Below are 22,230 nucleotides of genomic sequence, written 5' to 3' on the forward strand. Positions count from 1 at the left end.
TATATGTACTGACTACATAAGCTATCCTCAGAATATTCACTCATCACTAATTAACAGTTACTTGTTGAGAGAATATTATATGCCAGGTCCTGTACAAAATGCTTTTAGGTAGATGATTTCACTTAAACATCAGAGCAACACCATGTGAATCTCATCATCCTCATTTTATGGGTTTGGAAAATGAAAGCTCAAAGAGGTTGATCTAGTAGCCCTAGGTTGCATCACTAATAAGTGTCAGAAATGAGATGCAGATTTAGGCAGTCTGACTCCAGAAACTTAGCTGTTAACTATTTTCTTTGCATCCTCTAAATACTATCCTTTATGGCCTAAGCTTGACTTTTATTTAACACCTCTTTTTGGCCCCCCATGTAGCCCTGATGTAACCAGATACAACCCCCTGTGCTTCTCTCATTGGTACGCTTTATCCATTTATACATGAAGTTTAAAAGTATACATTCACTAGAGATTATCATACTAACTGAAGTAAGTCAGACAGAGAAGGACAAATATCGTATGATATCACTTATATGTGGAATCTAAAAACATGATACAAATGAACTTATTTGCAAAACAGAAACAGACTCACAGACATAGGAAAAAACTTATGGTTATCAAAGGGGAAAGGTTGGGGGGACAGATAAATTAAGAGGTTGGGATTAACATATACACATTACTACATATAAAATAGATAATCAGCAAGGACCTACTGTATAGCACAAGGAACTCTACTCAATACTCTGTAATAACCTATACGGGAAAAAAATCTGAAAAAGAATAGATATATGTATAACTGAATCACTTTGCTGTACACCTGAAGCTAACACAACACTGTAAATCAACTATACTCCAATATAAAATAAAAACTCTTAAAAAAATATATACAGTCACAATAGTGAAAAGGAAGAAGCAGCCTGAGTGTCCAACAGATGAATGGATAAACAAAATGTGGCACCTACATGCAATAGACTATTATTCGGTCTTCAAAAATTCAGAAGGAGATTCTGATGCGAGCTGCAACTTGCATTAACCTTGAGGATATTATGTTAGGTGAAATAATCTAGTCTCCAAAAGACTGATACTGTACGATTCCACTTATATGATGTATCTGTAGTAGTCAGATCCATAGAGACATAAAGTAGAATGGTGCTTTCCGGGGGCGGGGGGCCCGGCGGGGTGGGGAGGGGAGGAGAAAGAGAAGTTAATGTTTAATGGCTACAGAGTTTCAATTGAGGAGGATGAAAAAGTTCTGGAGTTGGATGGTGGTTATAGTTGCACAACAATGTGAATGTACTTAATACCACAAAACGGTCCACTAGAAAGTTGTTGAAATAGTAAATTTTATGTTATGTATATTTTACCCCAGTAAAAAAAAATACACATTCATTTTATCACTGTGTAAGACCTTAGATGATAGACTTTATTCATTTGTCTTCCCTTAACTAGTGGACTTTGGAGTCAGTGCCCAGCTCGATCGAACAGTGGGCAGGAGGAATACCTTCATCGGGACGCCCTACTGGATGGCTCCAGAAGTTATTGCCTGTGACGAAAACCCAGATGCCACATATGATTTCAAGGTATGACTTCTTACTTCTTCATTACGTTTCGAAGCATGCCTAACACCTCACCCTAAGACTGCTAGAGAATTCTCTCATGGCTTTGGGCTTGTGATTTGTATAATCCAAAGGGAAAACTAAAAAACATTACTTGAGTTTAAAATTAGAAGACATCCAAGTGAGAATCTTTGTAATGAACTCATCCATCATATCTGATTGCCTATTGGTAAAAAATGTTTAAACCATTTTCCATATTCTTTTGAACTTCTCTTGCTTCTTATTAGAAAACAGATTTCTGTTTCAGTTATAGTTTCGATTTTTGGCAAAGTATATATATTCTGAGAGCTTTTCATGTTAAAAGAAACCAAGATATGAGTTTGTTTTTGGGGATCATCTTTTTCTGATTAAAAATAATCATATTTACTCATTTCTACATTGCTCAAAGTTTAATTACTAGAGTTTCTTTTCAGTGAGAGAGAACCAAATGGGATGTTGGTAGCTACTTTATGGTGTTTCTGTAGCCTGTTGCAGCGTTTCATAGAAATCTGATTTGTGGCTTGATACTTTGTACCGTAAACTAGAAATTTGCTAATAAATTCAAAGCAGTGTTTAAGTAGAGAGGTGGAAGTTGTCCCCTTCTCCAAGAAGCCCTCCTCTTTTCCATTCTGTTAGGCAATAATCAAACATAATTTGTGTTTACTATCCCATCGATAGCTGCAATGTCAAGTGACATTGTTGTCGTGAATTACAGCTGGAAGTGGAGACCTTAAGGTTGGAGGTAAGTGAGATGTAGGAACTGTGGATGTTAAGATTATCCAGTAGACAGAGAGACACCCTGTGGTCCCTGTGTAGATCACAGGACAACCTTGGGGAAAACCTGATAGTCATTTCATAGGTGAATGGACCTTTTTTTCAAGGTAACATTGGTTTATAACATAAGTTTCATGTATACAACATCATAATTCAACTTCTGTATACCCTACAGCGAGCTCACCACCAGAAGTCTTGTTTCCCTCCGTCACCATACAATTGATCCCTTTTCCCCATTTTGTGCCCCCTTTCCGCTCTGGTAACCACCAATCTGTTCTCTGTAACTATCTGTTCGTTTTTGTTTCGTTTGTTCATTTCTTTCTTTTTTTCTTAAATTTTTTTATTGGAGTATAGTTGATTTACAATGCTGTGCCAATCTCTACTGTACAGCAAAGAGACTCAGTTATACATACATACATATTCTTTTTTATATTCTTTTCCATTATGGTTTATCACAGGTTATGGAATATAGTTCCCTGTGCTCTACAGTAGGACCTTGCTGTTCATCCATTCTAAATGTAGTAGTTTGCATCTACCAGCCCCAAACTCCCAGTCCATCCCTCTCCCTCCCCTCTCCCCCTGCCTTGGCAACCACAAGTCTGTTCTCTATGTCTAGGAGTCTGCTTCTGTTTTGTTGATAGGTGCATTTGTGCCTTATTTTAGGTCCCACATATAAGTGATATCATATGATGTTTGTCTTTCTCTTTCTGACTTACTTCACTTAGTATGGTAATCTCATGTTGCATCCATGTTGCTACAAATGGCCTTATTTTGTTCTTTTTTATGATTGAGTAGTATTCCATTGTATATATGTACCACATCTTTATCCATTCATCTGTTGATGGACATTTAGGTTGTTTCCATGTTTTTGCTATTGTGAACAGTGCTGCTATCAACATAGGGGTACATGTATCTTTTTGGTTTTTAACATCTTTATTGGAGTATAATTGTTTTACAGTGGTGTGTTAGTTTCTGCTGTATAACAAAGTGAATCAGAAGCTGGGACGAAGTGAGAGAGTGGCACGGACATATATACACTACCAAATGTAAAATAGATAGCTAGTGGGAAGCAGCCACATAGCACAGGGAGATCAGCTCCATGCTTTGTGCCCACCTAGAGGGGTGGGATAAGGAGGGTGGGAGGGAGATGCAAGAGGGAGGAGATATGGGGATATATGTTTATGTTCATTTATTTCTTATATTCCACATATGAGTGAAATCATACAGTATTTGTCTTTCTCCATTTGACTTATTTCACTTACCATAATAGCCTCAAGGTCCATCCATGTTGTCACAAATGGCAAGAGTTCATCTTTTTATGGCTGAGTAGTATTCCATTGTGTGTGTGTGTGTGTGTGTGTGTGTGTGTGTGTATCACATCTTCTTTATCCGTTTATCCATTGATGGGCACTTAGGTTATTTCCATACCTTGGCTATTGTAAATATTACTGCAGTGCATATATCTTTTCAAATTAGTGTTTTCATATTCTTTGGATAGATACTCAGAAGTGGAATAGCTGGATCATATGGTAGTTCTAGTCTTAATCGTTTAAGGATCTCCCTACTGTTTTCCATAGTTACTGCACCAGTTTACATTCTCACCAACAGTCTGCAAGGGTTCCCTTTTCTCCTCATACTCTCCAACTCTTTGTTATTTCTTGTTTCTGTTTTTTATAATAGCTGTTCTAACAAGTATGAAGTGATATCTCATTGTGGTTTTGATTTGCAATTCCCTAATAATTAGTGATGTTGAACATCTTTCCATGTGTCCGTTGGTCATCTGTATGTCTTCCTTGGAAAAAATATCTATCATCTCCTCTGCCCATTTTTTCAGTTATATTGTTTGGGGGTTTTTTGTTGTTGAGTTGTATGAGTTTTTTTTTTTTTTTTTTTTTTTTGCAGTACGCAGGCCTCTCACTGTTGTGGCCTCTCCCATTGCGGAGCACAGGCTCCGGACACGCAGGCTCAGCGGCCACGGCTCACGGGCCCAGCCGCTCCGCGGCATGTGGCATCTTCCCGGACCGGGGCACAAACCCGTGTCCCCTGCATCGGCAGGCGGACTCTCAACCACTGCGCCACCAGGGAAGCCCCAGTTGTATGAGTTTTTAATATTTTGGATATTAACCTTTTGTAGGATATGTGACTTACAAATATCTTCTTCTATTCAGTAGGTTGCCTTTTTGATTTGTTGATGGTTTCCTTTGCTGTGCAGAAGCTTTTTAGTGTGATGTGGTCCCACTTGTTTATTTTTGCTTTTGTTGCCCTTGGCTGAGGAGACACATTCAAAAAGATATTGCTAAGGCTGATGTCAAAGAGTGTACCACCTATGTTTTCTTCTAGGAGTTTTATGGTTTCAGGTCTTATATTCAAATCTTTAATCCACTTTAAGTTAATTTTTCTGTACCATGTAAAATGGCAGTCTAGTTTGATTCTTTTGCATGTGGCTGTCCAGTTTTCCCACCACATTTATTGATGAAACTTTCCTTTATCCACTGTATGTTCTTGGCTCCTTTGTCTTAATTAGTTGTCTGTATGTGTGGAGGGCTCTCCGTTCTGTTCTGTTCCATTGATCTGTGTGTCTGTTTTTATGCCAATGCTCTGCAGTTTTGATAACTATAGCTTTGTAGTATAATTAAAAATCAGGGAATATGATAACCCCAGCTTTGTTCTTTTTTCCTCAGGATTGCTTTTCAGGATCTTTTGTGGTTCCATACAAATTTTAGAATTTTTTATTCTGTTTCTGTAAAAAATGTCACTGGGATTTTGACAAGGATTATATTGAATCTGTAGATTACTTTAGGTATATGGACATTTTAACAATGTTAATACCTCCAATCCATGAGCACAGAATAGTTTTCTATTTCTTTGTGTCTTCTTCAATTTCTTGAAACAATGTCTTATGATTTTCAGTAACGGTTTTCTCCTCCTTGGTTAAATTTATTCCTAGATATTTTATTCTTTTTGTTGCAATTGTAAATGAGATTTTCTTAATTCTCTTTCTGCTGGTTTGTTAGTGTATAAAAACACAATAGATTTTTGTATATTTATTTTGCAACTTCACTGTATTCGTTTATTATTTCTAACAGTTCTTTAGTAGTGTCTTTAGGATTTTCTATGTGTAAAATCAATAGAAAACCAATTTCATCTGCAAATAGTGACAGTTTTACTTCTTCCTTTCCAATTTGGATGCATTTTATTTCTTTTTCTTGCCTATCTGCTCTGGCTAGGACTTCCAATACTACGCTGACTACGAGTGTAAGAGTGGTGAGTGGGCATCCTTGTCTTGTTCCTGATTTTAGAGGGCTAGCTTTCAGGTCTTGACCACTGAGTATATTAGCTGTGGGTTTGTCATAGATGGCCTTTGTTATGTTGAGGTACATTCCTTCTATATCCATTTTATTGATTTTTTTTTTGAACACAAATGGATGTTGAATCTTGTCAGATGTTTTTCTTGCATCTAATGAGATGATCATATGATTTTTATCCTTCAGTTTGTTGATATGGTGTATCACATTGATTCCAGATGTTGAACCTTCCTTGCATCCCTGGAATAAATCCCACTTGATCCTTTTAATGTGCTGTTGTTTGGGTTTGTTAATACTTTGTTGAGGATTCTTGCATCTATGTTCATCAGAGATATTGGCCCGTAGTTTCCTTTTTTTGTCTGGTTTTGGTATCAGGGTAATGTTGCCCTCGTCAAATTAATTAGGAAGTGTTCTAGCCTCTTCAGTTTTTTGGAAGAGTTTGAGAAGTTTAGGTATGACATCTTTGAATGCTTCATCCAGTGAAGCCTCTTGGTCCTGAACTTTTGTTTGGGGAGATGTTTTTGATTACTGTTTCAATCTCCTTACTAGTGATTGGTCTACTCAGATTTTTTATTTCTTCGTGATTCAGTCTTGGAAGGGTGTATGCTTCTAAGAATTTATCTATTTCTTCTAGACTGTCCAATTTGTTGGCGTATAGCTGTTCATAGTAGTCTCATGATTCTTTGTATTTCTATGGTATCTGTTGTAAGAGAAATGAACTTCTCTTTCATTTCTGATTTTATTTATTTGAGCCTTCTCTCTTATTTTCTTCGTGACTCTAGCTAAAGGTTTGTCAATTTTATCTTTTCAAGAACATAGGCGCATGGACTTTTCTTTCTTTTTTTTTTAACGTTTTTATTGGAGTATAATTGCTTTACAATGGTGTGTTAGTTTCTGCTTTATAACGAAGTGCATCAGTTATACATATACATATATCCCCATATCTCCTCCTTCTTGCGTCTCCCTCCCACCCTCCCTATCCCACCCCTCTAGGTGGTCACAGAGCACCGAGCTAATCTCCCTGTGCTATGTGGCTGCTTCCCACTAGCTATCTATTTTACATTTAGTAGTATGTGTAAGTCCACGCCACTCTCTCACTTCATCCCAGCTTACCCTTCCCCCTCCCTGTGTCCTCAAGTCCATTCTCCAGTAGGTTTGTGTCTTTATTCCTGTCTTGCCCCTAGGTTCTTCATGACCCTTTTTTTTTTTCTTAAGATTCCATATATATGTGTTAGCATATGGTATTTGTTTTCCTCTTTCTGACTTACTTCTCTCTGTAGGTGCATGGACTTTTCACCAAAGTACTCTAATGATCACCTTGAAACACCCTCATCTTACAGCTGTGGAAACTGAGGTCCAAGACCTTTGCAAGTGCACACTCCGTTAGTGATCTTGTCAGAGACTTGATCCCACATCTCCCACTCTCTGTTTAGAGCTCTTTCCAATATATTATCCTGCCTCGCTCTGATGCAATCCTATATAAATATCCAATTTACCAACAAAACAGCCTCTGAAGAGTATATTTGGAGAATTCCTCTATTAAAGAACATTTTTAGTTCTCCACATGTGGGGTTATTATGGAAATCAGGTCACAAAGATGCAGACATTGCAATGTCTTTGGGACCCAGTGTCTCAGGGCATTGACAAAATTATTTGCTTCTTTGGAGAAATGCAAGCTTGAAGGTCTAAAAACAAAATAATCTCCTGTAAATTTCCTCCTTCTTTCAGAGTTAGTCACTGTAATAACCTGACACCAGTCTGTCTGGAAACAGCTGCCAAGTTAAAAATTAATCTCCTGCCAAAATAAATGTCATTTATTTAAACTGCTAATGATAAGCACATTTAAATAATTTGATTTGCAAATCCCTTCAGAGGAGCCACTACAAAATATATGTCCCAGACCAGATACGTGTATCATAAATGGCTATAAGCAATTCTTCAAACTATAGTTATACCTAACAAGTGCTAACTAGTCTACATCTGGGCCACAGATATTTTAGACTGCTTTACAACATACCATGGAGAATCAGAGTGTTTCAAACTTTCAACCTTAGCTTAGCCTTTTAAGTATTTTGGCTGGCTGTAGTATATATGGGACTTTTGTTCTGTGGCATAAAATTGATCCCTGTGGGACTTCCCTGGCAGTCCAGTGGTTAAGACTCTGCACTTCATATGCAGGGGGTGTGGATTCGGTCCCTGGTTGGGGAACTAAGATCCCACATGCCACGTGGCACGGCCAAAAAAAAAAAATATATATATATATATATATATATATATATATATATATATATATATATAAATAAATAGATCCCTGTGATGTAGCTGTTTTCAGTAGAGTAACTAGAAGAGGACTTCCTCTGGTGAAGCCAAAGCTTGGAATTAAACTGGTATCTTAAACCTCTTTGTTCAGATTAGGACTAAGAAATACAGTTAGGGGTCAGTGAAAAAATGTTTGAGCCTAATGCATAACCCTAGGTGTGGACAAAGCCTGATGTATGGATAACCACAGGGGGCATCATGCTGCACAGGGTGATTTCAGACGTGCTGGAAGTCCTTGTGATTATGAAAGTATCCTGAGACATTAATAAGTTGAAGATTAATTTCTGTGCCTTTTATTAAAAAATAAAGAATCCTGATGAGAGAACAGATTCAACTCTATCAGCCATTTTCGACCTTAGTACGAGTTAGTGTTTTAGGATTGTCATAAATGTAGGTTGTATGAGAGGAAAAAGAAGTCATGGCAAAAATATGAGCTTCACTGATCACTTGTCCTGGGAGCTTGACAAAAGGGTAGATTAGGAAGACCAAGCAGAAAGGAAGATTTGGGGGTTCTTTGAAGATTCATTTTAACTACTTTGTAGTTTTACTGTGGATCAGAGAAGCTATACTTTAATCTTTTCTACTTTTTCTTTGGCATCAGATCCTGTACTTTTTTCTGTTCACTATTCTTAGGAATGTAGCCTGTCACCAGGAGACAGTTTGACAATATACTGACTTTCAAAACCCTTTATTCATTCGCTCAGCGTGTATTTATTGAATACCCACTATGCAAAAGGAATTAGCCAAGCTCTATCTGTATGTGCAATTTTCATCTAGAAAGTCCATTTGCGACCCCGTCAAAGTTAAATGGTTTGCTACTGTGTGTTTGGTTGTCCATTTGAGCCAGAGTGTATCCCAGCCTCAGAAACTGATGTCAGCATTTTGGACTCTCACGTGCTGTAGATACTTTCAGCCTAGAGGGCATGTTTAGAATAAAAGATGACTTGAAGGCCACTGGGCTTTGTTAGGTTTTCTATCACAAAAGCCCTTTCTTTAAAATAAAGACAAAATGCAAAAGAGTATAGTTTGGTTTTATTACAAATTTTTGATTATTTCTTAATTATTTATTATTTTATTTGTCTACAATGTCTTTAGAAACTGCTGTAATTTTTTTTTTTTTAACTGGAGAAATTCAATAAAATAAGAGCCTCTGTGGAAAGTAGTCTGAAGAGCTCATGCTTTTTTTTGCAATCTGGTTTTGTCTGATAATCTACTGGGCACAGTAAGTAACTGACTGAAAATAACCCCTATCCTAAGGAGGAGTACCGGAATCTCATTTGCCTGATGTGTTCACTTTCCCATAGAGGCCCTTCCTTTCTTGTTTTCAGAAAATCTGTCAAAACACTTCAAGCAAAAGGAAAGGTTTCATTCTCCTGATAAGTACGTGGGGCAATAATGAAAGCTTTCTCATTTAATAATAAGCATTCAAAAGACTTGAAATTAATAAAACTGTTCAAAATTCCTAGGCTGTTAAAATTGTTTTTTTTTTTTAACTTGAATTTCATTTCAGTTGGATGGGATTTGCCAAGTATTTTATAGTCCTATGTATTGCTTTAACAGAACCCACTCACTAAAGAAAGTTCTCTGTGGCCAAAAGCCCATTCATAGGGAATTGGCTGAATAAAGACTGGCACATGTGTCCACTGGAATATTACACAGCCATTTGAACAATGAGGTAGTGTATATGTTGAAGTTGGGCAGATCCCAAGATACAGTGTTAGGTACACAAAGCAACTTACAGTATAGTACACATAATAGACTCTTATTCTCCCCTACCCCGTGGATAAATGGCATGTGGATGGAGAACTTAAACTCTTTATTTTATGTATCTTTCTGTCCTGTTCTAATTTTTTACACCATAAATGGTCATGCTTTCATAGTGGTTTAGTCAAGTAAGAGAAGTATAGTGAAATGGCATATCCCCTCAACCCCACCACCCATCCTCTGGCCTGATCTGTGCTAATGTCATTTGTTATTCACCTAAACTCTGTTTATGAGACTGTGCACACAGGTGCTGTGGACCATTTAAAGTCATAGGTGTCTCCTGCAGGGTTTGGGTCAGTATTGTGCTCTGGCTGTAGAGCAAATACTCATTCTCCAGTGTTATGGGTAATTGGCTTTATTCAGGCAGAATGAAAAGAGCCCCTGTAGGTAAGAGGCTCGACTAGAGATAAAGTGAGCAACCTGACTAGTCAGGGGAGCATCACCAAGATGTATGCGGGGTGTCACGTAAGAGCATGACGCTCACATCGCAGAATGAGGTCTACCTCTCAAATGAGACCTGCCCTCTCTACTGAAATTTCAACAAAGGTCTCATGCCCACGCGGTAAGAAGGAAGGATGATACACACACCGTTACTATTACGAGCGGAAACAAACTTCTATTAAACATATTTCTCATGCTCCATGTTCACGCCCACCTACACAGCATTCCTTAGTCAGACATATCACCACCTCTTCTGGGCTCCAGGCTGATCCCCAGGTGAAGAGAATAAGCTATTCTTCCAGTGTTTTCCCTCTGGTCAGATAACAAACGTAGTTGAACAAGGGACTCTGTGGGAAATGGGATTATGAATAACTACCTGTGCTTGATTATCCTCAGTCACCCTGAACTCACCACCCTGGTTCTGTTTATATATAATGTAGTATATAAGTATATGGCATAGGGAATTAAGTCAGCGTTTTGAAGTTGGACAGGACTGGTTTAAAATGTAGACTTCATCTCCTTGCACTCTATTCCTTCAGGGAAGTTATTTAACCTTTCTGAGTCTCTGTGGGAATAATGGTTGTATATTACAACGTTATATTAGAATAAAGTGAGCTAACATATGTAAAGGAATTAATTCAATGCCTATTTGGTAAGTACTCAATATACGATAGTTTATATTTGTGTTTATGTGTCATGTGAAGGTACTGCCATTTGGAGCCATTTTGACCTAACCGCCCCCACCCCCAGCAATATCATAGGATTTGAACTGCCTGTTTGCATTATACACCTCTAATTGTCTGCTTACATTGAGCCAGAATCTGTTTCTCTATAACTTCTATCTCTAGATTAAGGTGCTGCCCTTAGGCACCCATACAATAAATTCAATTTCCTTTTTCCAGCTGGAACATTTCCAAAAAGTGAATAAAGAATAAATTACATGACAAAAGACTAATTTCTGGTCTTGATAAAATGGCTGATTTCTTGGTCTTGGTAAATTAAAACTTGGTAGAATCCGCTGCACCAGTTATGCCTGGTATGAAGCTATTGTCTGTCAACTCTAGACCATCTTGCTACCCTCTGCTGTGGGATGATGGGGCCAGGATTCAGCTAACCCCATTTCTGCCTGTCCCTCTGGGTAGACTGCAAGGCTGGAGAAGGAAGGACACACCCTTTCCTGTTTGCTTCCCCTAAGCTTCCTGTTTGCTCCTGCATCATCCCAGCAACTTCTTTGAGTACCAGGGCTCCTTGTCAGCTTACCTGACTCAAGTTTGCTGGTTAAACTGCCAGTCAGTGATAACTGGACCTCAGGATCTGTCTGTGCCACTATTTGTTAAATACCCACTATAGATACTGCGTTGTGTTATGAACTTTGCAGATATTATCTTACTGAATTCTCGATCAACCCTGCAAGATAGGTGTTCTCTTTGGGCTACAGGTGAGGAGATGGGTTCAGAGGAGTCGAGGGGCTCGCCCCAGCTCTGCTGGCTGCGCAGCATGTGTTCTTTCTGCCTCTTGGCGCATGCTGGGGCTCTGCTCCTGGGCCCCCTTGCCCCTCCTTCCCTGTGAGGCTGAGCACAAGGAAGTGCTATTTTCTTCAAAAAGTGAAGTGTTCTTTCCTTCACTTGTTGAGCAGCCTAGCCCCAAGAGGAACCCTCTATCGTTACGTTCAAGTTGCCTTCGTGCCAGCTGGCCCCTCACCAGCCAGAAGTTGTGTGCTTGCCTCTGCCTTGTCGGAGGCACTAGAATTTGTCTCTGTTCTGTTTGTAATGCACACAGGACTGGGCTATTAATCATGCCACAGGCCAGGCTGCACAGCACCTCTAGAATAATGAATTACCCAGCTCCTGCCAAAATGAGTCCCCCCCACGGCCACGAAGGAAACTTATCTCTCCCCGACTCTCTCCTCATCTTGTTCCTCCCACTTCCCTCTCTCATCTCCTGTGATCTGTCTTGACAGTTGTAATTGGAACATTTTCTCCCATATTTAAGTTCTGAAGTGTCTCTGGGACTTGCTAATGTATCCAAAGGCTTAAACAAGGCCCGTCAAGGACGTTTATTGCTTTCTAGCATGGGCAGTTAAGCATAGCTTACAAGCAGCTCTGGGTATATAGGGCCAGGAATATAAAGGTTCCTTTTGGAAAACAAGAGAATCCCAGGGGGAGAAAATGATCTTAATGATGATATCAAATGAAGGCTTAAAGAAGAAGTAATTTCTCGCTTGGTCACGTGACAAAGGATGCACAGGAGTTGGGATGCTGTGACCTTTGGTTTGAAGGGGTTGTTTGGGAGGTTTGGGGAAAGCAGCCTAAGAGAGGATCTGAGATGCTGTGTACTGAATAAAGAAAACATCTCTCTTCACTAACCCTTCCCTCTTCCTATGGGATAAATCCAGGATCACCTAACAACTGGGACCTCTCTTTTTCCTTACTGTCGAAATACGCTTTCTCAAATTATTGCTCTATACATATTATCACTAAGAAATGCTTTTAGCTGTACTTATGTTTCTTATGTCACCGGAATTCTGGAGGCAGGCAGTCCAGGGTTGGTGTGGTGGCTCGCTGATGTCTTCAAATCCCAGGCTCCTACCTTTCTGCCCTGTCATCATTAACTTGTTGACTTATTGCCTCATGGTTGCAAGATGGTTGCTGTAGCTCCAGGTAGCATGTTTTTATTCAAGGCACTAAGAAGTAGGGAAGAGGTGTCAAGACACCAGCTATATTTGTCACTTATTTCAGGAAAAGGAAAAGCAAAAGCTCTTACAGAAGCTCCCAGAAGATGTTTGCCTGAGTCTCATGAGATCACATCCTTAACTGCCATCCTTAGCTTCAGGGAAATCTGGATAAACAAGTTTAGCTTTCCTATACTCTGAAATGGAGGCAGCAAGGGCAATGAGGGCTGAAATGCCTGTTGGGTTAGCCAACAAACAGTACTGGCCACAGCCAAGCAGAGGGAAATCAAAGAAGACTAAACTGGGCAGGCAAAGGCAGTCTCACCTCACAGTAGAAAAGAAGAAAATGATTAATATTCTTGAGCCCACTGTATGCCAGGTTTTGTGCTAGGCAGCCTATCTACATGCATACATACCACAGTTGAAAGCTAAGCTCTGAGCAGTCTTCTAGATGCGGTTCAGTTGGGAACCTGGACTTGAATCCAGGTCTGTCTGACTCGAAATCCTATTCATGCTGCCTCTAGGAAAAGCTGAGCACTAGTTTGGGGTGTGCCTCATGGAATCTCAGCACCTTCATTTGAGTTGCCACACCTTCAGTTTAGACAAAGTAGGAATCTGAAGCAATTATTTTATGGGCCCCAAAAGGTTTTTTTAAGTGAATTCTCAGGTCCTTACAGTGTGATGATAGTTTAAAAAAGAACTAGCCTGGGAGGCAGGAGACCAAGCTCTGATTAAAACTTGGTGCTGAGTTGCTCTGTGATCTTGGGTGAGTCATTTTTTTCTCATCTGGGAAGTGAAAGGTTGGACTAGATGATCTACAAAAGGTCTAACAGCCTTAAGACACTTAGGTTTTGCTCCTTTCTCTCATGCATCTTTCATGTGTTCATTATTTCAACAAGTGTTTATTAAGTGCCTACTATGTGCCAGGCGCTGTCCTGGTACTGTGGACCAGTCAACAAAGCAAAGACCCCTGCCCTTGTGGACTTCATGTTCTTGTGTGTGTGTGTGTGTGTGTGTGTGTGTGTGTTGGGGACAGGGACACAAACAATGAACAAAAAACATAATAAATTAGTGACAAGTCAGCCTCCCAGTTGTCAGAAGATGATCAGTTCTCTGGGGAACAAAAGTGGGAAAGGGGAAGGGATCTGGCAGTGCTGGGAGAGAGGTTCGGTGGTCCTCACTGAGAACACAGCATCTGAGAAAAGACTTTATGGAGGGGAGGCAGTCAGCCAGCTCATAATTGGGCTTTGGTCCCGCAGGCAGAGCGAGTACCAGGAGTTGCCTGAGTTTCCTGAGCATTTTCTTCCCCTGTCTGAGGACCGGCCTGGAGCCTTTCTCATCCCAGTTCCATCATTTCCTTTCAGCTGTGTTGGCTTTCAAACCAGCTCAAGCTTCCTAGACTTAAAGGCCATTTAAATTTGACTTTGCTATAGCAAGTAGGTGCATAGAGCCTGGCCACCACCTTCATAATTTGCACCTCGGTTCACACTGCAGAAACCCTCGGTTCCTCAAGATGTTGGGAAGGTGGTGGGAGAACTACCAAGGCCTGGAGTCTTATCAAAACAGCCCAACCCACCAGTTCCAGACTGTTCTTGCTGAATTTCTTGTTGAATGCTTCCTGCACACTAGTGACTCAGGGTTTTCATCATGTTCCCCAATGACTGTCTGTGTCAGTCAACCATAACGTTCCAGGTACAAGAGAGCTGTGTGGTCATCTTTACCAGTTACTGCTTCTGAGCCAGCCTGTGATGGGCGGCCTGGGCTTTCCCCATTAGCTGCAGAAGGAACCGCAGTGAGCAAGGCCAGCAGCCTGCGGGAAGACTCAGCCATTTGCTGGGCTGTGCCGACTGTGTGTGTGTGTGTGTGTGTGTGTGTGTGTGTGTGTGTGTGTGTGTGTGTGTGTTCAGTGGCAACTGAGAAAGGACAACAGTTGACTCCTTGAGTTGCGTTCTATGCAGAGAAGTTACTTAGAATCTGTGGACAGTGGTTTTGCACAGGTGCATTGTTATCCCCATTTGGACTGAGAACCTTTATGAACTGTAATATTTATGTGGACAGGTTGATGGCTTGTGAATTAAAGAATCCCCCCTTGGTCCTAGTGGGGGGTTCGCGTGTGCCCCAGCTGCCTGCTCTAAGGTAGATCACACTTTAGGCAAGAGTCTAGACCCCATAGAAAGCCCCCTCTAGGTTGTATGGGCCACGGTCCAAATACTGAACAAGGCTGGGTATCACCCACTGGATATTGAGAAGTTTGGTCCTAGGGAATGGCTCAGGGTGGATTTCATAGTTCTCTTCCAGTTACATATCCTTTCTGTGTGGCCTTTACATTTGTTTGATGGGAATAGCAAGGGAACTGAACTTTGATCTCTGAAATCTGAGTGAGGTTACCGGTGAGAGTTTGGAATTATGTACAAAATGCAGGATACATTTAAAATGAAAGGAGGGTGAAAGTCTTCCTCAGGACTGTGGGCCATTGAACTGAATTTTACATGTGTTTTCTTATGGTTTTCCCATCTTTTGCTTTGTTTCCCTCCTATGCACTATTTAGAAACTACTGAGCCATGGACACAGAGTAGGGGAGAAGCATAGTGCTAGAGATGGAGATTGCACAGGTTGAGGTGGAGACATTAGCCTAGAAAATTCTGATAAGAGCATAATAGTCAGTCTGAGAATAAGAAAGACGATGAGGGTATAGGATTTCTATTTTACATATTTGTCTACTTACAAGATAAAAGATACTGTTCATTCATTCAACGAATATATCAAACACCTACTACTACTGTGGCCGGCTCTATTCTAAGCACTGAGATACAGCAGTAAACACCACCATCCAAAAGCTTCCATGTCCGCATCTTGCTTGGTTAAATGATATGAAATTGCTGTTTCTGTAGGTTAAAAACAATTGATTATAAATACAATATGATGTAGCATTTACTCTATGATCCAGCCATTCCACTCCTAGGTTTTTACTCAAAAGAAGTAAGAGCATGCAACCAAACAAAGACTTGTACATGAGTATTTGTAGCAGATTTATTTTTAATGACCTTGACTGGAAGCAACCCAAATGTCCATCAACAAGTGAATGGATAAACAAATTGTAGTATATCCATATGATGGAACACTACTCGGCAGTAAGAAGGACTGAAATACTGATACACGCGGCAATATGGATGGGCCTTAAATACATTGTGCTAATAAGTGAAAGAAACCAGAGGATTTCATTTTATACAAAACTTTAGAAGATGCAAACTAATCCATAGTAACAGAAAGCAGATCAATGGTTGCCTTGGAACAGGAACTGGGGCTGGGGACAGGAAGGGCAGGAGGGAGAGGCTGCAAAGGGGCAAGTGGGACCTTTTGGGGTGATGGATGTGTTTGCTGTCTTGATTGTGGTGATGGTTTCACAGGTGTATACACACATCAAACACTTTCAAATAGTACACTTTGAATATGCACAGTTAATTACATGACAGTTATACCTCAATGAAGGTGTTAAAAACAGTTGAACAGCAGCAATTTCATATGTTTCAATCAATAGATAAATGTTAGTGATAAATTAATGTTTGAAACCTTATATTCATTTTTCATACCTGGATTGAAAACTCACCATGTGTCAGGCACCGTGAAAGTTATTATCAATGGAAAGCGAATGAGGCTGTTCCTGCTTTTAAGCTTAGCGGGCAAAATCAGTTTGTAAAGAGACAGCTGGACAGCTTTCCCACAGGCAGTTCTGAAGCAATTACCAGGTTTAACCAAGTTATCCTCTGTTGACTGCATTTACGCATGTGTCTGTACCTTCCTTCTTTTTCAGAGTGACTTGTGGTCTTTGGGAATCACCGCCATCGAGATGGCAGAAGGTGCTCCCCGTAAGTACCTTCCTCTGGGTGAAATCTGTTACTGGTCTGCCCTGCAGGTACTGACGCTTCCTTGCCAGGAGCTGCAGTAGCTTGATTTCTGCTACACCAAGCCCTGCATGGACTCAAGCTGGCATATTGAGAAAGCAGAGTCATCTTAAATCAACCAGGAATCCACTCATTTCAGAGGGGTGTGAGGATCTTGTGTTTATGAGAGGGAACAAGAAAGCAAAGGGAAGCAAACTTTGAGAGTCTAATCTGTTTACAGATCTGGTGTGTGGTTTATTCTTCGCCTGTAGTAAAACTGCGACCAAGCCACAAAGGCTGTAAACGCCAACGTAACAAAAATTCACAGCCGATTTTCAGTGCATGGGTTATGTGAACACTTGCACTCCATTTCTCTCACTTCTATTAAAATACCGCTGTTTAGAGTTTTAGATTTCCCTGCTTATTGGAGGCAGAGTGGCCAGGGTTCTGCCTACCTGGAGAACCTCTCCAATTCCTGGAGATCTTGAGCACAGACCCCACAGAGAATCTCCCCTGCCCCGTGGTCACCACGAGCATGCATCTCAGAGACTCCACGCAGGAAGTGCAACTGACCAGGGGCAGCTGCTGCCATGACACCGAGGCTGCACCTCCCGAGGGCCACTCTGCACTCAGTGACCGAGCGTGGCAGGGATATAAGGCAGACCCTTTCCTGGAAGACAGGGATTCCTTAGAAGGCAGCTTTCACTCCTTAATTTCCCTCCTTGGTTTCCTTAGAGTGTGGGACAGCCTAGCACACTCCACCTACTTTTTCTCCCTCCCAGCACACTTCATAGCAATCTGACAACTCTCCCAGCCTTCCCTTGCTCCCTCTCTGTTCAGACAAGAATTTCCCCCAGTAATATCCTCTCATGTTTAATACCACCTTGGTGTCTGCTTTCCAGAGGACGCGGACCAAAGCAGGCCCCCTGTTTGTATGACGGGTCATTGTGCTCATATGACCTTTTACCCTCAAGTTATCATAGTTTTCTTATTTCTCATTCCAGAGTTGGTAGAATTCATCTGTAGCATGACTGGAGTGTTTATTGACAAAAATCCCCTCATCCACTATGCTAATAGGCATTTATGAATCAGAAAAATAATACTGGCAGTCTTGAAACCACATCTTCATTCTTAATGAGTAGTAGAGAGGGCTAAAAATAAATTTCCACCCACCGAATCCTTTAGCTTTTGGGGAGAATATGTTCTTATTCTAGGCACAAAGGAAAAGATACTCCCAGATGAAAAGTAAACTAGTGAAATATTCTGATTAAGATAAGAATGTATGAGTGTTTTCACTAAATGTCATCTTCACAATTTGAGATATTTTTATCTCTTCTGCCAGACTTCCTTTGCTTTAATCCTCTGGTCTTCCTGGGGCCATTGAACAAAACAAAACCCCCAAAAAACCCATCATGAAAAGCCATTCAAAGTGTTTGGAAATACAGATAGAAAGGTGTTCTGGCCTAGTGCTTTATACTCCAAAAATCCATGAAGGTAACATTGCATTTCCAGCATCTAAGAAATAGACAGTGGATTATCAAATATCTTTTATTTTATGATTTGGGATTTTACTAATTAAAAATAACTTACTATCTCCATTGTAGTTGTTATCTTGATGTTGTTTACTTGGAGTCTTAGATGGTTATTTATAGTAAAGCAAAGGTTGTTGAGCCTCTAACTTGTTGTCCTTAAAAGTGAAGTGAAAAGTAGACATGTTAACAATCTCTAATTGAAATGTGTTGGATTATATGAGACTCCTATAATCAGCTCATTTAACTGCTCACCAAACGGAAGCTTTATGATCTTCTGACGCCACTCACTGGTCATGCCTGGACTCAGGGAGCCATTTGGCAGCATTAGCAGCAAAGCTAGGACGGGCTTGGCCTGGGTTTGGCCTCCTAACCCGAGCTGGTCCTTGTTTTGGTCTCTTGCAGCTCTGTGTGACATGCACCCCATGAGAGCCCTCTTTCTCATCCCCCGGAACCCAGCGCCTCGGCTGAAGTCTAAGAAGTGGTGAGTTTGGTCTTCAGTGTTTTACAGGTCTAAGAGCAGGGTTTTCTGTGATTCTCTTTTGGATGACCTCAAATCCTTAGGTCCTGCTGACAAGATTAGACTGATATGTACTAAGACTTGGTGAGTGATTATGATGTTATTCGTCTTAAAGTACATATTGAGGACCTACTGTCTGCACAGTAAGACCTTATCTTCACACCTTCAAGGTAAGGAGGTATTAGCTAAAATCGGTAGCAGAACCCAAGTAATAACATGGAAGTGCTTGGATTTATTACTCCGAGTAATATCTTTCCTGGTAGTGCAGAACATCTCATCAGAAAGGGTGATAGTTTGGAGTCAGCCCATTAGATTGGCTGACGTTCTTCTGTTCCTTAAGACACTAACTCCCTAAATGTGTATACACGCTCGGTAGTATGCGAGATGATTTTATGCTCTGTGCATGAGCATTTATAATTTTTATTTTTGCTCTTGCTTTCTCTTTACGGCAGGTGATACTGGTTTCTTATTTGGGACAGTGATATAACTTTCCATCTAATAAACTAATTCACATAAAAAGTGACTTAATTTAAAGAAAAATGCTAAGTGAATACTTGTATGGGTGGTGAAGTGTAGGGTAAAAATTGTGTTGGTAGTGTATGATTGACTAGAGTTTGGGAACAGAGTTCTACAGGTTAGGCCAGGAGCTGGACTTTTGACTATTTTGTGCACTTACATCAAGGTCTTTGTATCTTGTCATTCTGTGACAAAAAATTCATTGCTCCTCCCCTTCCCCCTGTGGATATGGTATATCCTCCTTGGTACATTCTCAATTCTGATTCCCTTTGCCCTGGGCCCAATTCCTGGACCATTTATGACCTCCTACCCTTTTCTAGAGACATATTCTAGGCAGCTTGAGCCTGAAGGGACAAGACTCTTCTGCCCCTTTTCTTTTTCTTTTTTTTAAAATAAATTTATTTATTTTTATTTTTGGCTGCGTTGGATCTTCGTTGCTGTGTGTGGGCTTCCTCTAGTTGTGGCGAGCGGGGGCTACTCTTCATTGCGGTGTGTGGGCTTCTCATTGCGGTGGCTTCCCTTGTTGTGGAGCACGGGCTCTAGGCACGTGGGCTTCAGTAGTTGTAGCGTGCAGGCTCAGTAGTTGTGGCTCTCGGGCACTAGAGCACAGGCTCAGTAGTTGTGGCGCACGGGCTTAGTTGCTCCACAGCATGTGGGATCCTCCCGGACCAGGGCTCGAACCTGTGTCCCCTGCATTGGCAGGTGGATTCCTAACCACTGCGCCACCAGGGAAGCCCCTCTTCTGCCCCTTTTCATACCACTTCGTGATCAGGTCCTTGACCGAGGCCCTCATGTTTCTCATGCACCCACCCACAGTTTCACCCTCCTCCATACAAGAGCAATCTTAATTAATACCGTCATCCAGGAATGACATAGCGACCCTGGTTGAACAAGAGAAAGGCGTACTGCACAGAGAGAGGGAAAGGAAACAGCCAGAAGAGACGACAGCCTCGGAGTTGGTTGCCAAGGGCTGCACTGGAAGAGAGTGAGAGTTGCTATTGGTAACGAGGAGGCAGAGCATCCCTCCTCCCCTCTCCGGAGGGTCACTGTGGTGTGAGACAATCACTCTCTCCCCAGCAACAGCCTTCCATTGGGCACCACACAGCACGTGATCCACAGGCGCCCAGAGGCACTGCTTCCTCCCTTCTCTCTGGAACAGACTCCTGGGGAGGAGTTGGCTCGGTTCTGTTCCTTGGAAGTGTCAGTGGCACTGTGAAGCCCTCCGCTAGCTTTCTGCTTGTGCTTCATGCCAAGCCTCCCGGGAAGTGGGGTGGGAGGGCTGCTGAGTCCAGTGGGCTTCACCTGCCCCGTCCCCTCCCTTCCCCCTCTGCCCTCACTGCTGCTGGACAAAATGACCATCCACACGTCTGCTGTTTGTCTGACATGGTGTGGCCACACACCTCATTTCAGAAATATTTGTGTTGATTGCCAACTTTAAAGAATCTGGCGGTGGAGCAGTCCATGGAGATTTCTGACCTTTTTTGACAAAGGTGCAGCAATACTGTCCTGCCCAGTGGTTCCTGCTCCCTCTTAAGGTGAGAGCTTGTGCTTCTGCCCCAGTCACTGCCTCTCCCAACCCAGAAGCTGGTGTCTGTTGGTCACCCCACTCGTCCTGTTTCCTTCTTACCCCTGGTCTGCACCGCCCTTTGTGTGACCCGTCTGGCCCCCAGAAAAGTGAGTGACTGGCCCCGGCACTACAGTTTCTGCACTCATTGACCTTGCTCCAAAAAGGGCAAACCCTGCACTGACCTTGTCTGAGAAATACAGACCTGGGGAGAAATACAGGCTAACTTCTCTGCTGTAAACCTTTGGCAATGAGAGCTAATTGTGATAATGCTGTAGGGAGCTGGATCCGTCCAGGAACAGTGAGGAAGGAGACCAGGCCACCTTCATCTCACCAGCCTCCTTGCACGCCCTTGCCTGGCTTGGAAGGAAAGCCAGTTACAAGCAGGAGTCCCACAACTGCCAGGCAGGGGATGGGAAAATGACTTGACTGTTGGAGAGCAAGTGGGAAAAACAAAAGCCCTGGTAAAATACCCTTTTTCACTCAGAACCCAGCCTTTATAAAGATGGCTGTGCAGCCTCGGGCCACAGGACACTTGGTGTGGCTCGAATTTCTCTGCAATAGATTTCCGGTGTTTAAGTGAAAATACTTAGGCACTTCAGAGTACTTGTCTTGAACGACCAGGTCCAAAGTGATTTAAAATAGAATCGGGTTTGAGAGGAAGTGAAATATTTCTGTCTGTTTTCCTTTTCCTTCTTTCCCTCCTCCCCCATCAAAAGAAACAAAACTCTGAAATGTCCTTTTATATCCAGCTCTTCCCTACCTACATGAGTTATCGGATGAAGTATACTGTTCCTAGTGTCTATTCCAGCATATGACCAAAGGGGGCGCCATTGTGGCAGAGACGACTCTTCATTATAAGCATTCATTCAGCTGAGGGTCATTTCCAAGGAACGTGACTGAGTCTACAACATACAAGGCATATGTATGTTGTAGACTCGGCAACTTATATGTATGTATGTGTATTTAAGATATATATAAATTTAAAGTATATATTTAATCTTTTTTATATATTTTTTATTGAATGAAGGAGTCTTTAAATTCTGTAGTGCTTTACGATTTTCAAACGTTTCACACACATGATTTCGTATAGTCCCATAATAACCCTTTTTTTCCTTAACTGCAGCCCTGCCAGAGAGATGCTCTGAGTCCTCATTTTATGGGTGAGAGTCTGAGGCTTAGGTAGGTTATGCTCCTTGCACTAGGCTGTACAGTCTTCGTATGCCAAGTTTGTAACCCATATTCTTTCTACTGTACCATTTGACCTCTTAAAGTTCAAGGTTAAAGTGGTAGAGAAGGAGCTGTACTCGTCCCTAAGTGTGAGCACTTGTTCCTTGAGCCTTAACATTAGGGAAAG

At 41.4% G+C, this 22,230-nt stretch overlaps 1 protein-coding gene across 8 annotated transcripts in view; it reads left to right on the forward strand.

The window, feature by feature from the left end:
* TNIK (TRAF2 and NCK interacting kinase) overlaps positions 1 to 22,230 on the forward strand; it is a 414,613-nt gene that overhangs the window by 282,081 nt on the left and 110,302 nt on the right. For all 8 annotated transcript variants that reach the window (XM_007464722.1, XM_007464716.1, XM_007464717.1 and 5 more), the window contains exons 7-9: positions 1,444 to 1,574; positions 16,675 to 16,729; positions 18,679 to 18,757. In XM_007464722.1, coding sequence (XP_007464784.1) covers positions 1,444 to 1,574; positions 16,675 to 16,729; positions 18,679 to 18,757 — 265 coding nt within the window. The remainder of the gene's footprint in view (positions 1 to 1,443; positions 1,575 to 16,674; positions 16,730 to 18,678; positions 18,758 to 22,230) is intronic.

This window comes from Lipotes vexillifer, unplaced genomic scaffold (assembly GCF_000442215.2).
Source record: "Lipotes vexillifer unplaced genomic scaffold, Lipotes_vexillifer_v1.1 scaffold37, whole genome shotgun sequence".
In the NCBI taxonomy this organism is placed as follows: Eukaryota; Metazoa; Chordata; class Mammalia; order Artiodactyla; family Lipotidae; genus Lipotes; species Lipotes vexillifer.